We start from the raw sequence: 18,298 nt of genomic DNA, 5'->3' as shown, positions 1-18,298 counted from the left end.
TTTATTGCTATAAATTTCACAGTTATATTTATGACATAAACTATTACAAGAAATTTTGGTATGAGTTTCAAGTTAATGTCAAATTATAATCACATTAGGAGGTAATTCCAATTTAAGAATGATTTAATCCATGGTTTTAATTATTTTTTTTGTTGATTTTTTTTATCGAAGAGAGACAATTAAAATAAACTAAGGTCATGTCTTGTCATGTATTTCATAATGCAGTGCACGACACCAACCGTGAAACATGTGCTCCACGCAACCTAAATAAATCCATCAATAAACTGTGAAATCGTTTATTCATCAACATGATATAAATAATATCTATGCAAATAAAAATAAAAATTCTAGTAACAAAATTCTCATCAATTTATTTTTTCAGTTTTACTTAAATTAAATAATACATTCATAAAATAGTGTATGCTTTCTGTTCCAGTTTTACCTTGAAATACTGTTTGAAAAGGTATTAATTTGCAACTATTAAATTAAAATAAACTATTTTAATCATATTTTACTATTATAAGTACGTGTTTTTTAATTTTAATCATGATTGAATATTTTTGTTATTATTACGTACTTATAAAATTTATATTTCTTATCTTATCTAAATGTTATCCCGTATTTGAGACGAAGATATATCAATTTTCTGGCATATCTATATTTCAAGATCACAACGGAAACTAAAAACGGGAAGAAAACCATGATTGAGACCAAAGCTTCAAAGAAGAAGAATTAAGAAATGTGAGAAAAGCAGAGTTTAATTTACTTACTTTTATAGATGGGACAGCAAAAACATCCTTGTCGTTGAAGCATCCTAAGCATCCCACCCTGTCCCAATATTCTATAAAATGTAAACCACTGCATATTCTCTGTATCCAACTAAAACAGAGAGAGTCAAAGTTTGATGGAAGAGAAGAGGAAGAGCAAGTTATGGCTGAAGAAGGTGTCATGGCGGTTTCGGTGGAAACCTCAGAAGCTTCAAACGACCATTGTAGACACTGTCGTTTTCAAGATACTCTCTGTGGCTGAAGCTGTCGTGCTTGTCTCCACCCTCTGTTTCTTCTACCTCTGCTGTGGCTGCAACTTCTAATTCATGGTTCAGTCCAAAAGCTTCATTCTGTTTTACTTCTTTTGCTTCTTCTAATGAATATTTATAGGAACGATTAACAAAATATTATTATTATTATTATAATTTTTATTATTTAATTCATTGTTTATTGTTACTGTTTTACTTTAATTGTATTAACAGATTTATGATCAATAACAGAATATGAACAGAAACTAAACTTTTCAGGAAATCCTTTATGCTCTGTTATCTCACAGATTCAATCTTTTCTTTTTAACCAACTTAAAGTTTCTTCTTCTCAGAGTAGTAATTTCTTCTTCTCAAGAGGGCACTTTCTTCGACTTTTCTCTTGCTCTGTTTTATAATTTGAAGGGCTAAGTTTAACTCCAATTTTTTTAAATTTTTTACTAAAAATATATTGTTTTATTTTATTAATAAAATTTTATATCCACACATACATATTACTATTCTGGATTTTAAGTTTTTAGTTTGAGATGAATAACATGAAGAACCTAACCTGTGTGTTCTGATGAACAAATCCCTCTACCATTATATTTTTCTAGGATAATAAATAGTAATTATGTCACAATCGTGTTTGATATATTGATATTATTATCTATTTATATTTATATGGTAATACGTACTTAAAGATATTTTCCATAATTACATTTGTAAGAAAATGTACAAATTCAGATGAGTTAAACCTAAAATACTTAGTTTATTATCCATAAATTATTTATTTAGAAAAATAAAAACACGAGACGGATCAATTATTCAAATATTCTAGTATTTCAGTAAATAAAGTTAAATTATAATTTATAAAAAGAAATATATCCAGTGATAGTATTCATTAGAGATTTTTGGAGTTAGATAAACAAGACTTTTAAGCATAAATATTATTTACACTTGTTTGTGTTGCATAGAATTATAAAAAAACATTTTTAAAGTAGACAGAATAAAATAAAACTCTACAAAGTAAAAAAAACACACGAAAATTATAAAGATAATCGTTAGTTCATACTTATTTTATTCAAAAATAAGATTTTACTTTTGTTCACACAATTTTTATTTTTTATTTATAATATAGTTATAATCAAGTGATTTTTTTAACAATAACCGTTTCATTTTAATTAAAACTCAATTACAATTAATATCTGAAAAATAAATAATAAACTAAAATCTATTTTTTAGATTATTTTTATAAGTTTAAATGTCAATAAATTTTATTTTTAATAGCTTAGTATATTTCACTTATAAAAGTTAAAGTAATTAATACAACGTAAATTGTTTGATGGATTTATAATGCAACATATGATGCAAATAAAAAAAAATTATATATATATATATATATATATATATATATATATATATATATATGTATGTATGTCAAATACTAAGTAAATATAATAAATTCTAAAATAAAAAATATAAAGTAAATAATTTTAGTTTTGTTTTTCAAATTTAAGTTTAGGTTTTCTATTAGTGTAATGATTTAAATGTTATTTAAAAGGTATATTACTTTTACTTAATCATAAAAGAGACATAATGGTTTATATGTGACATATTTATCTTCGTTATATTTTCAACAGATGCAAAAATCTATATTTAGCCTTTTTTATTAGATTTATTAACACTTCATCCTGTAATGAATATTGTTTATGTCCTAACTTTATTTTGTTATTTATATTTCTTTTATATTTGTCAATTGAATATAAAATTTGTATTCTTCTCCTTACTTTATAATATTCATATTATAATTTTTGTTATATTTGAATATATCAATTCATTGTGTGATTATTTTTTCTGTATATTATTTGTTATTTATTGAAAATATATATGTAAATTATTATTTTACCTTGTGGTTTTAAATGTTATTTTACTTTCTTTTTTCTTAAAAAGATAATTAAATTTATTAAACGATGCATTTCACATATATTAATTATATGAGTCTAAGAATATTATTAGAAAAGTTTATTCATACACTAATTAGATGAATTTCTTCGTACATAAGACAAAACTGACAATATATATTACACAAGTTTGTTCATATATAAATTATACGAGTCTATCAATACATATTAGACGAGTCTGTCCATTCGTTGATAACAAGTTTTGTAATATATATTAAACGAGTTTGTATGAACGTTGATCATATGACTTTGTCCATACATTGACTAAAAGAGTCTAACAAGAGACACTAAAGTAATATGTTTATATACTAATTAGACAATTCTATCAATATACATTAAACAAATTATCTAAGTATATTAAAACACATTAAACTAGTTTGTTCCCTCTCTAATTAAATGAGTTTGACATACATATAAGAGTGAATCTTCCTACACCTCCCTCACCTCATCCTGCACCCCCAAATTTACCTATTTACCCTTCATTTAATAAAAAAGTCAAAACGGTAATTAATAAATTAAATTTTTTTAACCCCAACCATTTTTCTAACTCTCAACCATAAGCACAAAAATATTCCTTCTTTATAAACCTTGAGGTCCCTTAGGTGCACTGGTTTTTCACTGTAGCAAGTAATTTATGGTCTAGTACATTGTAATTGGAATTGGATTGAATTGTAAGATTTGGAGATACAGCAGCGTGACGGCAGGAGGAAGAGGAAGAGGAAGAAGACTCTACGCCGGCGAAGATACGCAACCGCACTTCGAGGTGCGGAAAGACTCTGCCGCACTTCGAAGTGCGTTTTTAATTTAGGGTACCGCACTTTGAAGTGCGTTGATATCTTTTTAATGCTTTCAATTATACAATTTTAGTCCCACCTTCTTTGAAACAACTTTCTTAATATATATATTTTATTTATATTATATGCACATATGCACTCCTCTCATTATAAACTTTTTCTATATCACATATCCTCTTATGGAGGAGTTTATCCATGTAAATTTAACCAATTGCCAAAATTTTTTTTCAAAACAAAAAAAAAAAACAAAGAACTCATAACCGGATTAATTTTATATAATTATGAGATAATAATTATTAGTTAAAAATATTTTACTAAAATATCTTTATAGTATTTTTTTTCTGAGAATTAAAGAATAAATGAGATCCATATTCTCACAGAAAAAAAAAATGTTTATCGGTGCTGTGGGTACAGTAAAAAATTGGACAAAGATATACTAGTGATGTCACAGAAAGAAGAAACTAACTTTATAAAGTCGCACTTCCAACTGCGGCTCTGATCCTTGCCGCACTTCCAAATGCGGGGTGCACCTCCAGCGAACCGCACTTCCAACTGCGGCTCTGATCCTTGCCGCACTTCCAAATGCGGCGTGCACCTCCAGCGAGCCGCACTTCCAACTGCGGCTCTGATCCTTGCCGCACTTCCAACAGCGGCGTGCACCTCCAGCGAGCTCCGATCCAATCACGACCCACGAACCCAATCACGAACCACGAACCCAACCAAGCACATAACAGGAAACAAATATATTACATTGATGGAAGCTACTAACCTGGACGCCAGCGAGGAACGCGAGCAAAGCAGCGGATGCCAGAGACAGAGGACAGAGAGAAAAAGAGGGAGGAAGGAGGGGGTGTAGATCTAGGGTTTTACTGAGATGCGGCAGGGAGTGAGATGCGGCAGGGGAAGAAGAAGATGAGTTAAATAGGGTTTCAAATTTTATTAACCTTTTTAAACAATTCTTTTTCTCTCTCCTCGTTGACTGTCAAAGGGCACATTTGGAATTATAATTTTTTTTGGAGGTGCAGGATGAGGGTGGTGAGGTGCAGGGAGAATGACTCTACATATAATACGAGCCTCAATATACATTGATTAGACGAGTTTAGTTATACACATTATACGAGTATATTCATGTAATGATTAGACAAGTCTTTTCATACATTAATTATGCAAATACAACATAGAAAATTACATGAGTCTAACAATACTCATTAGATAAAACTGTCTATACACTAATTAGACAATAATAACCAAAAATATTAGAAAAGTCATTTCATACGTTGATTAGACGAGTATAACAAAAAAATATAAAACAATTATATGGATATATTGATTAGATGAATAAAGCAAAACACATTATATGAGTTTGTCGATATATTAATTACACGATTCTAACAATACACATTAGACGGATCACTAATATATTGATTACACGACTCAATCAGTATACACTAGACAAGTATTTTTACAAATAAAGATAAGTATGTTAATGCATTGATTAAATGAAACTTGCAATACACATTAATTTGAATATATTCATACACTGATTATATGAGTATAACTAAAAACATTAAACAAGTTTAACCATATATATTAGAGGAGTATGTTCATATATTAATTAAACAGGTATAATAAAAGATATTAGATAAGTCATTCCATATATTGAATAGATGCCTGAGTCCATCAATACATTGAGTATATGAGTCTAAGAATACATATTAGAATGTTGTGTCTATACACTAATATAACGAATTTTGCAACACAGAGTTTGTAAATACATGGATTAAACAAGTCTAACAATATATAGTATACAAGTTTATTGATTCACATATTAGACGAATTTATATACATAAGACAATTTTATCCATTATCTAATTAGACAAGCCTTACCATATATATTAGACTGATTTGTTCATATATCAATTAAATTAATTTAACAATACACATTGGTCAAATTTTTTCATATACTACTTAGACGGATTTAACAACACATATCGAGTTTGTCAATACATTAATTAGACAAATATTTTAATACACATTATATCAACTTATTCATGAACTAATTTATACTTTTATAAATTCTACTTTATATATCTTTACATGTCCTTTATACTTGTAAACAGTAAATTTTGTAAATTTTATACTTTTCATATGTTTATGTTTAATGGTATGATTCTTGTAAAATTTACTATTTATATTTTTACAAACATATTAAATTTATAAATCTATAAATCATTTTAACATTGATTCAACTTAAAATTTAATTATAGACTTAAAATATTTAATATTTTCTCCTTAACATCTAACTTACTTTTAATAAACACGTCTATATATAAAATTACTATACGTAAAAAAAAATTAGAAGGAATCAATTAAGAAGAAGTTATACCAAGAAAAGAGAGACAAACTAACTTCATAGTGTGTGCAGTGTAGTGAACAAGAGGGCCTTCTTCACTCGCAAAACAAAATGGCAATGGCGTCACCAGCGGCGGCAAGGTCGCCGGTATCCGCCACCGCATCTCCTATGCAACGCCTCTCCACCTTCAAGAATCCCTCCACCGGCGCCGCAAGCGTTACCAACCCGACATCCTCGGCCCTCGACTCTCTCGCCTCGGATCCCATCTTCTCCGCTTTCTTATCCCCGTCCTTCTCCTCCACCTCATTTTCCTCCGCTGCCCTCTCCTCCGGCTCCCCGGCCTCCACCGCCGAGAAGCTCCACCACGCGATCCGCCTCCTCGAGAACCAGCTTCGCTCGGAGGTTCTCTCTCGGCACAACGACCTCCTCTCGCAGCTCTCATCTCTCCACCACGCCGATCACGCTCTCTCCACCCTCCGATCCGCGCTATCCTCTCTCCAGTCCTCCGTCCGCCGCCTCCGTTCTGAGCTCTCCGACCCGCACCGCTCCGTCGCCGCCAAAACCGCCCAGCTCTCCAACCTCCACCTCACAACAGAGCTCCTCCAGCATTCCATCCGCGCCCTCCGCCTGTCCAAGAAACTCCGCGATCTCATGGCCGCCGAGCCCGAAAAACTCGATCTCGCCAAGGCCGCGCAGCTGCACTACGAGATCTTGAGCCTGTGTGATGAGTACGACCTTGGCGGCATCGACGCCGTCGACGAAGAGCTTGATTGGGTTAGGAAGACCGGAGATTTGCTTCGGAGCGAGGCGATGAAGGTTCTGGAACGCGGAATGGAAGGGTTGAACCAGGCCGAGGTTGGAACAGGGTTGCAGGTTTTCTACAATCTCGGAGAATTGAAGGTCACTGTGGAGCAGGTGGTGAATAAGTACAAGGGTTTGGGTGCTAAGAGTGTGAGTGTGGCGTTGGATATGAAGGCTGTTACGGGTGGAAGTGGATATGGTCCCGGTGGGATTAGAGGTTCTGGAACGCCCCACATTGGAGGAGGGGCTAAGGCTAGAGAGGCTCTGTGGCATAGGTTGGGGAATTGCATGGATCAGTTGCATTCTATAGCTGTTGCTGTGTGGCACTTGCAGAGGGTGCTCTCCAAGAAACGGGATCCATTTAGCCATGTTTTGTTGCTTGATGAGGTCATTCAGGTGAGGTACATTGGTTATTGTTTTTTGCTGTATCGGAAGGAAATTATGTCGTTGCTTGGATTCATATATGCCCATCTGTATCCACGGCACTAACACTAGAAATGATTGTTTGTTCTCTGAATGCCAAAGTTTGATATGTAGATGATAGGTACTATTTTGTGATTCTTTGGTATAATCAATTTACCAATATAATATAGTTGTGTAGCAAACACCCTTGGCTTGCACAATATGGTGAGCCAAATCTTTTTGTTTGAATTGAAGCTTGGAACTTGTAGAAATTGTTAGCTCAAACAGGTTGCTTTTCTTACATCTGATTTGGTCAGTATTGTATTCGAAACAATTTTTGTGTGTGCTTCTCCGGCTAAAAGCAGCGGATTATGATAGAAGTTTGAATTAAGTCAACAATTGTTCATTTCTGTATGTATATGTTCAGTTTTATTCCGAAGAAACTGACATGGCAAGATCGGTGAATATGTTGCACTGATGTAAGGCAATAACTTTATTCTTCATTTTTTTTCTCTCAGTCAATAATTTTCTGTGAAATACAAATCGGTGCCAGTCTTCCAAATCTTTCCTATTTTTTGGTCTTCTGTTTCCCCTGCTATGCTGTAAAGTGAAGCATATGTTAACATATGCCAGGGGGTAACTATACTGTACTACCAATATATAACTTAAGAGGAAGTAAAGAGATCAAGCTTGATTGATTGATGTTTTTGTACTTCTGTACAATTATGTGAATATGCTTCCGGCTTTATGCAACAATATATTGTCAGAGACCTTCTCTCTTTAAATGACCTGTATAGGATGCAGGGTAGAGAAATGGTAAAATTACATGCCTGGGCATTATCGTCTGATGCATTAACCCCACTAAATGGATATGGATTGCATTGAATTGGATGAGATGAGATTTACTGGCAGTCTTTTCAAAATATACCCCTCTGTATGTATTCAGAGTGAAATAAGGTGATCAATATTTTAGATGTACAAATAAGGTGATTTGATTTTTTTTAATGAGGTATTTTATCCTAGGTTTGAAATTTTTTTCTATCTTATACCATGTAAAAATAAACAGATCTAATGGACTTCCTAGTTCCTGGCGCTCAGTCTTCATTATTTATTTTACTTTACAGTATTGAGTTCTTACTGAGGAATATTGATCATACTTATTCCGGCTGATATTGTTCACACTTCCTAATTTTGTATTGGATATTTTTTCTCATTTTCTAATGGTGACTGCTGCTGCATAGGAAGGTGATCCCATGCTAACAGAACGTGTGTGGGAGGCCATTACTAAGGCGTTTGCAAGCCAAATGAAGTCTGCTTTCACCGCTTCAAGTTTTGTTAAAGAGATTTTTACAATGGGATATCCGAAACTTTACTCCATGATAGAGAATCTACTTGAAAGAATTTCACATGACACAGATGTTAAAGGAGTATTACCAGCTATCAATTCGTCTGGGAAGGAGCAGATAATTTCAGCTATTGAAATATTCCAGAATGCATTTTTGGCTCATTGCTTGAGTCGCCTTTCAGACCTAGTGAATTCTGTATTTCCAATGTCTAGCCGTGGCAGTGTTCCCTCCAAGGAACAAATATCAAGGATTATAACACGCATTCAGGAAGAGATAGAAGCTGTTCAGGTGGATGCACGTTTAACTCTTCTTGTTTTGCGTGAAGTTGGCAAGGTTTTAATTCTTCTTGCAGAACGGTCTGAATACCAGGTAAACAGATATGACATTATTGTATCAAAGGTGTTGTATGCTGTTTGTTATATTTTTAAGCACTACATTAATTGGTTCAGAAAAGAATTTGATGCTGTCTAGCTCATGGGTTTTCAGGAAGACCACCAACTTTAGCTGTTGCAAAACTTACATTTTTGGAATAAAGAATATCTTTACAAGGAAATTATGGGTACACAGAAAAAAGGAAAATCAATTTGGCTGCATGCATATATTATACTAATATTAATGAATTGCTAACTGCATGGATATATTATATTGGTCTTGTGCTGTATCATATTCAATTTGTACTATTGTAGTTATCAGCAACCGTTCAAGTACTGAACTTACATGCTCATTTTTCTTTTTTTGGTTAAATAATTAGTAATTTGGCTAGACGTATGCAATATTTTGCTGATATTACTACCTGAAAGTGTTATCACTGGTCATGATATGGTGAGACGTAATGACTGATGATAGGTATTAAACTACCTAAAAAGTGCTGATGCTGTATGTTTTCTCTGCAGCTTAAAGACTCCTCTTCCCTTTCATTGTGTATGAGTCCTGCAATATTTAGAATTCGGAAGTTTATATTATTCAAGAGAAGGATGAAGCCTACGATATAAGCAAAATTAATTACTAATACTTAAATCATTTTCATTGTTATGGCAGATATCCACTGGTCCTGAATCACGTCAAGTAAGTGGCCCCGCTACACCGGCACAGCTCAAGAACTTTACATTGTGTCAGCATCTTCAAGATGTTCATACACGAATATCATCCATGCTTAAAGGAATGCCTAGTATTGCTGCAGATGTGTTGTCTGCTTCATTAGGTGCATTATATGGTGTTGCCTGTGATTCTGTAACATCTTTATTCCAGGCAATGTTGGACCGTCTTGAGTCTTGCATACTGCAAATACATGATCAGAACTTTGGAGCGCATGGAATGGATGCTGCTATGGACAACAATGCATCACCTTATATGGAGGAGCTCCAGAAGTGTATTCTTCACTTTCGCAGTGAGTTTCTATCAAGGTTGTTGCCTTCAAGAAATTCTGTAGCTCCCGGAACAGAAAACATATCCACCAGGCTTGTCCAGAGTATGGCTTCACGGGTTCTAGTATTCTTCATCCGACATGCTTCCCTTGTCAGACCGCTTTCAGAATCAGGCAAGTTGAGGATGGCTAGGGATATGGCTGAATTGGAGCTAGCTGTGGGCCAAAATTTGTTCCCTGTTGAGCAACTTGGTGCACCATATCGAGCACTAAGAGCATTTCGTCCACTTATTTTCTTGGAAACTGCCCATCTTGCATCGTCTCCTCTTCTTCAAGATCTGCCACCGAATGTCATACTACATCATCTGTATACCCGTGCTCCTGAAGAATTGCAATCACCAATGCAAAGAAACAAACTAACTCCATTGCAGTATTCGTTGTGGCTAGATTCTCAATGGGAGGATCAAATCTGGAAGGGCATCAAAGCAACACTTGATGATTATGCTACAAATGTAAGGAGCAGAGGAGATAAGGAGTTTAGCCCTGTTTATCCTCTCATGCTTCAACTGGGTTCCTCTTTGGTTGAAAAGGATCAGACTTCCTCAAAGTCTTGATACAGTAAATAATTTGTAGTCTAGCAAATTCAACCACATCAGCGACTTCCCATATGTGCTTCTTGAGAGTTCTTGAAAGGGTTTTGTTGTGGAAACACGATCAAGAGGCTGCCAGTTCTGCTAACAAGCATGAGGTAGAAGCGTTCAAGTGATTTGTAGTTTTTTTTTTCCTTTCCTTTTTTCATTTCTATTCTTCTTTGCTTTTTTTTTTATTTTTTTTTATTTTTTTTTTATAAATGGAATTACTATTGTTGGTTAATCTCCATTTTCCTGATTAATTGTTGTTATATGCAATGTAGAGAAATATAGATTTTTGATGGAAGATAAAAACAAGTGCTGTTGTATACTCCTCGTGATTAATGGACATGTAATATATTCTTTTATCATTCTTTACCTAGGTTTGCGAATCTCTCCACCTATAGTCTAAACTATAGATCTAATTATTTATCAATTTATTTTTCTGAATGGAGGCGATGAAAAAACACAGGACCAAGTAATGTAAGGATAAAGGATTGGATGGTGGTGAAGAACCTTCGAGCTTATTTTTCAACGAAAAATGCATTCTAACGATTTAAGATTATTAGACTGAGTTTTATTTCGCAACAATGTTATGAGAAAGAAAAGACAGTTTTAGTAAGTGATATCAATTCAATCACATGCCATTCACCTTACAACATAAAGAGGTTTCTTTAATTATTATCAGGAATTCTGTTCTCACGATGGAGTAAAATAAATTAATTGAAGTCCATTTCTTTCGTGACAGAAATCGATGTTGTTCCTAAATGACCCAAGGAATATCAAACTCCAGAAAGCTCAATTGTTGTGCCTTAGAGGAACCAATTAAAGGTTACAACAGGCCCAGTTGAGCAAATCTCCCATACTTCTACTTCTGTTTAAAAGCTTTAAAACATGGCATATAAAGACTTCAAAGCAAATAAAATGAAGCACAGTGAAACTAAAATCTTTTTAAAGTAATGTACATAATCCATTATCAACTTGGCTTTCCTTGTGCTACGTGCGAAGGACCTATGTTCTCCATGCCTTCTGCTGTTTCATTACTCTTGCGAGTATACAGCTGAGAAATCCAATTGCTCACTCCAACACCAGTATCCTTCAAGCCAGATAATTGCGGTATCCAACTCTTCAAATCAGTACCTGAAATCTTGTCATTGCTATCCTGAGTTTCGCAGACAAATCCTACCTTTTCTCTAGTATTTCTATGACTCATGTCTGGTACAATAGAAGGCAGATTGAATAGATGAGATACTTGAGGTGTAGAAGAGTATAAAGATCTAAGTTGCCTGCTGACGTAGTCACTGCTGTTACTATACATGTGAGGAACCCATTTGCCCACTGCAAAACCAGCATCCTTCAAGCTAGAGAACTGAGGCATCCAACCCTTGAAACCTACACCAGTATTGTTTCCATCATTGCTCACTTGAGCTTTTCCAATATTACTGAGATTCATAGCAAGTGTAACAAAAGATGGATTTAATAAATGTGCTGTTTCCCAAAGAGTACTGCTGTATAAATGCCTAATGTGTTCCCTATCATGGATAGTTTGTACAAGTTCGGCATCACTTGGCCACCATTGTTCCAGGCCATGAGATGCAAGAAATTTCTGTTTTTCTTTGGAGACAACCAACAACTTTGCTCTAAGTTGCCGATCTGTAAGATCCTTTTTCTCTTCGATTGTATTTTCTCTTGTGCCACCATTCTTGTAAACATTCAGATAATAAACACATTCCACCACCCAAAAGCTAGCATCCATCAAGCGAGATAACTGAGATATCCAACCCTTCAAACCTACACCAGAAGTATTGTCTCCATCATTGCCGACTTGAGCTTTTCCACTAGATAGGGGCACATATTTAAGTGTATTCCAGACATAATCAGTCGTTTCTCTAATGTTGTTGATGTGACTCATGGAAAATGAAACAAAACGTGGATAAAGTAAAAGTATTACTAGTGAAGGTGTAGCAATGTTCAAAGACCTAAGTCGCTTGCTTATGAGTTTGCAATTATGGATATCCTGCTCAAGTTCTGCATCACTTGAAAACCACTGTTTCAGGCTATGCGCCTCAAGAAATTCCTGGTTTTTCTTTGAGACAACAAACAATTTCGCTACATTTTCTCCATCTGCAGGAACCATATTTTCGTTGTCTTTGATCTCACTAGTTCCATCAGCATAAAAGTAAAGGCAACTGATATAGTCATTGCTGTTAATATACAAATGAGGAACCCTATTTCCAACACCAAAACAAGCATCCATCATACCTGATAACTGACGCATAAATCGTTTCACACTTATACCATAAGTCTTGTGTCCATCATTGCTAACTTGGACTTCATTACCTGATGCAAACATAGATTTAAGTCCATTCCAGACATACTCGGCCCCTTCTCCAATATATCCAATATTCATGGCTAGTGAAACAGAAGGTGGATTAAATAAATGTGCCTCCACATTAATCCCTTCTTTTGCTAGTTCCTTTCCCACCTGAAGACCAAATCCAGCCCCCAAGGAATGCCCTGCTATGCAAACGTTCCTCCTTCCATGCAAATCAGAAACTGATCGCAGTGCCTCCAAAGTTTCTTTAAACCTGAAAGAGCCCTTCAAGCTTTCCCAAGCAGCAAAACGGATGTCATCTTCAATATCTCTTCGCCCTGTATGGCTTCTGAGTAATGTTCCTCTGAGTGCCAAAACAGCTTTAGGTGCACCATTTGGTCTAATTGGTATAAAATCAGACAATGCTGCAGATCTATCCCATTCAAATATTGCACCAAAAATAGATCCGTCCCTTTTATCAATCAATTTATGGGTGAGCTTGTACTTCAAGGGCATCCACCAACTTGGAGCAAGAGCATTTTCCTGTGTTCTGTTCTCCTGCCTATCAAGTTCAAGCATGTAAACTGCCTTTACAAGGCTAGCCATGGCCATTCGTTTATAATCTGAATCCTTCCTGCATAGCACAAAATAATCATTAGCAACATCCACGCACATAATATCAGTCTTTGTCCCAAAAACATAAATCCTCAATTAGTTATCTCTCATTTTATGAAAATGTGTCGTGTGTGATTCCTGTTTCGATAAATGAATTTTTTGTAAAAGATAAGACCAGGTGTAATACATTTTATAATTGAAGGACCAGGATATGAATGTTGTAAAAAAAAAAAAAAAACCCCACGTGCTGTAGAGAGATTCAACACACATAAGATATTTTTCCGCTTTGGCCCAAACATATTTGTTTTCAATACTACTCTAAAAAATCTCTTATTAATGTAGGTTTTTTACGTGTATACATCTCTTATTTGATCTTATGTGAGAGTGTCCCCGAAACAAACAGTAAAAAAGTGTAGTCAAGGATCATGAAATAGTGAAAGATTAAACTAATCTGAGAACTGACCAGCAAGAATTGATATGGTCCCTCCAAGTGAATCTTGGAGGGCCAGTTGGGCTGTCATCAAGCTGGGTTTCAGGTGGAACCGCCATCACAGTGTGCCGATGAGTCCGAATTGCTGTGTACTGGTTGAGAATCAACACGATGGTACGATCACTACCACTTCAGTGAAATTATATAAATTATTGTAGTGAAAGGGTTAAATATGGAAATTCATTTAATCTCTTTTGATATATTTTTATTTTAAAATTTTAAAAATAATAAATATAGCACACAATCTTTAATACGTGAAAAAATATTATATTTATTTATTTTTATGACTTAAAAACCAAAATATATCATGATTTAAAATAGATTAATTGTAGTATATCATAATTTAAAAATAGAAATAATAATAAATTTCAATTTCACTTGAAGAAGATGTTTAACCTTGTGAAATGCAAAATCAAAAGTAAAAAATTATAACACATTTCGCGTATCTTTTATATTTTCAAAAACATTAAATTCTTAAGAATCCTAACAGAAGCTTTATCTGTGTCTTCTGCTGCTACATGAGATTGAATCTGTAATTTAATCCAAGGGTGGAAAATGCTGCGTCATGTTGACGCTCTTACATCTATCTATAAATAAGCTTGAAAACCCTTCCTCTAAATAAACCCTCGCTCCGTCTCTCATTTCGAACCCCTTCTCCTCACCGCCTCAGAACGACACAGTTCCAGTGTCCACACCAGCAAACCCTCTCTCCGTCATGGTACGCTCTTTTTTTTTTCTTTTTTTCTGACAAAATCACATGTTTTTCAAAATTTCCTTTATTTTTTGATTCAAATTGGATCTGTCATTTTTCAGGCTTTGCCCAATCAGCAAACTGTTGATTACCCAAGTTTCAAACTCGTAATTGTTGGCGACGGTGGCACAGGTACGATTTTATTCTTTTTATCTCACTTTTGTTTTCGCCGATTGGCTTATGTTTTCAGTTATTAGAAGTTATTCTATTGTAGCGATCTTTGTTATACCTTGGCTATGAGCTCATTTGTGGCGAAATTTGCAGGAAAGACAACCTTTGTGAAAAGGCATCTTACTGGGGAATTCGAGAAGAAATACGAACGTTAGATTCGTTTATAATTGAATTATGGTTAATGTTATGTGTCACGTTAAGCTTATTGCTTATCTCGATTTTGCTTGTCTATAACAGCGACAATCGGTGTGGAGGTTCACCCATTGGATTTTTTCACTAACTGTGGAAAGATTCGATTCTACTGCTGGGATACGGCTGGACAGGAGAAGTTTGGTGGCCTCAGAGATGGATACTAGTAAGCCATTTGGTCTCAAATTTGTGTGAACAAACCGTGGATACTGTTAGGACACTTAACTTTTCTTTTCGATCGCCACTTCTGCATACGTTTTGATTGTATACTCTGTCTCAGTTGGCGTTGTTGCTTCGTATGGTAGTTACTTGCATTTGTAGTTTTTTATTTCTTTTAGGTTTAATGTGTTTAGATGTACGGAATCTCAGTACTACAACGAGGTTTTTAAGTTGTTCCATTAGAAGTGCCTGTAAGTTTTTATTGAATTCTTCAGTTATGCAAACTCCTAATGCCTGTGTTAAACGGTGTCTTGCGTTGCAGTATTCATGGGCAATGTGCGATTATCATGTTTGATGTTACTGCTCGATTAACCTACAAAAATGTCCCCACCTGGCATCGTGATCTTTGCAGGTTCGTAAACGAAGTCCTCTTAACCATTTTGAATGTATTGTATCTATTTTTTTTGGAATTGTGTGGTTAATTTGACACCTTGGGATTTCTGCCTAAAATGATTTTTCAGGGTCTGTGAAAACATCCCAATTGTTCTCTGCGGTAACAAGGTTGATGTCAAGAACAGGCAGGTGAAGGCAAAACAGGTCACTTTCCACAGGAAGAAGAATTTGCAGTACTACGAGATCTCAGCTAAGAGTAACTACAACTTTGAGAAGCCATTTTTGTATCTTGCTCGTAAACTTGCAGGGTAGAGCCACCGAACCTTTTCACTTCATAATTTCTATTTATTTGCATTTTAAAATGCGTATCGACTTATATGTTGCCTCTGTCATTTTTTCAGTGATCCTAACTTGCACTTCGTAGAATCTCCTGCATTGGCTCCACCTGAAGTTCAAATTGATTTAGCTGCACAACAACAGTAAGCCCATCTGTCATGACCTATATCGTTTTTCCGATTCCATCACCCTTTTACTTGATTTACGTTTTATGATTGCCAATTTGCGTGGAGTTAAAAATGCTTTATAAAAGTGAGGAAAATTGTAGTAAAAAGTCAGTCCTATAATGTTAAGTTCAATTAATCATGGGGCATGGGAATTGTTCGTTTCCCATACTCCACAAATGCATTGCTTGATTCATGAAGGTCTTTGTAACGTATTTGTATTGTTCTCATTTGATATAATTGTTTCTTTGATCTTAAATTTCTTAAATTTATGTATTGGTGACTTTTGCAGGCATGAAGCTGAACTTGCTGCAGCTGCCAGTCAGCCCCTTCCTGACGATGACGATGACGCCTTTGAGTAGAGAAAATAGTGTAGTGTGTTTATGGAATGTCATTCTTATTGTTGGTTTTGTATGCTACTGAAGTGATTTTGGGGTTGTAGTGTTGACATTTTTGGATTTGAATTCGATATCTGAATTCAGTTATCATCCGAGATCTGTTGCTTAAATTTAATCTCTTTTTACTATATCGTGGGTCTTTCACAAAGATGTGGATTGAATGTTTCATACAATTTTTTTTTAATTTAAAATAAATGTTCAAGTGCCAATTGAGTGTAATAATATTTCACGTGACAGTCCTTATATTCGATATTTTTGTAATTCAGTTTTTTAAATGGATCAATTTTATTTTTAAGTTTTATATAAATATTAAATATTGGTGTAATGCAACTTTTTGATAAAAGTATATTATTTATTATTTAAATTTAAAAAATCAAAACTAAAAATTTACAACACATTTTTTCTTATATCTTTTATATTTTCAAAATCCTTAAAATCTTAAAAAACATAACAGCAACTTTATCTGTTTTTTCACAATAATAATATATTATATTAAGACAATAATAATTATAAAAATATGTAAGCCATCAATAACCATCTTTTATTGTTTTTTATAAGTTTTAATTATAATTATTTATTGTAAGTTAATAATATGATTTTTAATAATTTTAATATTTAAAAGTTAAAATATTATTAAATTATATATGAATAATTTAAATGTTTAACATATTTTTATTTATTAATATTTTATTAAATAGGTGAATATTTTAATTATAGAAAAAATAATTATTATAGATTGGAAGAATAATCATTATTAAGTTAGTTAATCTACTTAATTCATTAATTCATAATGAGTTAGTTATAAAATTGATTTATATTAATTCATAATGAATCGATTTATAGAATAGGTTGAGTTGATTTATGTGTATGATCTTGCGAGTCAAATTGGCACATTTTGATACTTTAAATTTCTGTGGTGAAATTAATTAATTAAACACGTTTTATTATTATTAATTTCAAGATTATATTAATTTCTACTTTACCTATTATAGGCTTATGTCTTTTATTTTTTAATTAATTTAAATTAAAAGAAATAAATATATTTGTAAAATTTATTATGAGTCTCGTACTTTTATTTTCACTCTTATTCAAGTAACAATAACCAATTTCCAATAATTAGGTTGGTTTAATTATTTTTATTTTACGAGATATAGAAACGCATTTTTCAAATTATCTTTAGTCATATGTACTGGATTTAAAAACGTGTGAAGTTGATTCTAATGGCTAAAAAAATCGAATGCTTTAAGGTGTGTTCACTTTAGAAAATAAATCCAATGCTTTAAGACGTGTTTTAGAAGATTAATTTGAGAGTGAATTAATTATTATTTTTTTAAAAAAATTTGGAGACTGAGTGAGGATAAATTTAAAGGTAAAATTTGTGAGAATTAGTATAAGATTTGATCGATATATAAAAAAATTATTTAATTGATAAAAATTGAAGATTATCAAAATGTCTCTAATTATAAAAGTAGCTATAAAAGTAATATAAAATGATAATTTTTAATGTTATATTTAATTATAAAAATATTTATAAAAAGAAAAAAATAATAATTAATTTTATAGATTATGTCTATATTTTAATTTGAATTTTATTATTTAAGAAAATGTTTTTTATTTGCTAATTAATAAAGTGAAATAATATTAATTTTTTTTG

The 18,298-nt window shown here is 33.2% G+C and overlaps 4 protein-coding genes across 4 annotated transcripts; 3 read left to right on the top strand and 1 right to left on the bottom strand.

Annotated features, from left to right (window-relative positions):
- Nucleotides 1-546: 546 nt before the first annotated feature.
- On the top strand, nt 547-1,206 carry LOC148204660 (uncharacterized). Its single transcript, XM_088099545.1, has one exon. The coding sequence runs from the start codon at nt 905-907 to the stop codon at nt 1,088-1,090; it is 186 nt and encodes a 61-aa protein (XP_087955671.1). The 5' UTR covers nt 547-904; the 3' UTR covers nt 1,091-1,206.
- A 4,946-nt stretch (nt 1,207-6,152) lies between these two features.
- On the top strand, nt 6,153-11,042 carry LOC124840616 (conserved oligomeric Golgi complex subunit 5). Its single transcript, XM_047316697.2, has 3 exons — nt 6,153-7,320; nt 8,568-9,041; nt 9,711-11,042. Exons 1-3 carry the CDS (start codon nt 6,235-6,237, stop codon nt 10,647-10,649), a joined length of 2,499 nt encoding a protein of 832 aa, XP_047172653.1. The 5' UTR covers nt 6,153-6,234; the 3' UTR covers nt 10,650-11,042.
- A 547-nt stretch (nt 11,043-11,589) lies between these two features.
- LOC124840617 (uncharacterized) lies at nt 11,590-14,187 on the bottom strand. The gene is made up of 2 exons (XM_047316698.2): nt 14,057-14,187; nt 11,590-13,612 (listed from the first exon to the last, which is right to left on the bottom strand). Exons 1-2 carry the CDS (start codon nt 14,140-14,142, stop codon nt 11,641-11,643), a joined length of 2,058 nt encoding a protein of 685 aa, XP_047172654.2. The 5' UTR covers nt 14,143-14,187; the 3' UTR covers nt 11,590-11,640.
- A 461-nt stretch (nt 14,188-14,648) lies between these two features.
- LOC124840614 (GTP-binding nuclear protein Ran-3-like) lies at nt 14,649-16,772 on the top strand. Its single transcript, XM_047316694.2, has 8 exons — nt 14,649-14,801; nt 14,897-14,966; nt 15,099-15,155; nt 15,243-15,360; nt 15,676-15,765; nt 15,875-16,054; nt 16,148-16,225; nt 16,539-16,772. The coding sequence occupies exons 1-8, from the start codon at nt 14,799-14,801 to the stop codon at nt 16,606-16,608; spliced, it is 666 nt and encodes a 221-aa protein (XP_047172650.1). The 5' UTR covers nt 14,649-14,798; the 3' UTR covers nt 16,609-16,772.
- The last annotated feature ends 1,526 nt before the right edge of the window (nt 16,773-18,298 follow it).

Source organism: Vigna umbellata, chromosome 1, assembly GCF_029865625.1.
Source record: "Vigna umbellata cultivar VRB3 chromosome 1, Vumbellata_1.0, whole genome shotgun sequence".
Taxonomy (NCBI): domain Eukaryota; kingdom Viridiplantae; phylum Streptophyta; class Magnoliopsida; order Fabales; family Fabaceae; genus Vigna; species Vigna umbellata.
Note: the sequence above shows the minus strand (reverse complement) of the source record. Positions and strands in the feature narration are given on the sequence as shown.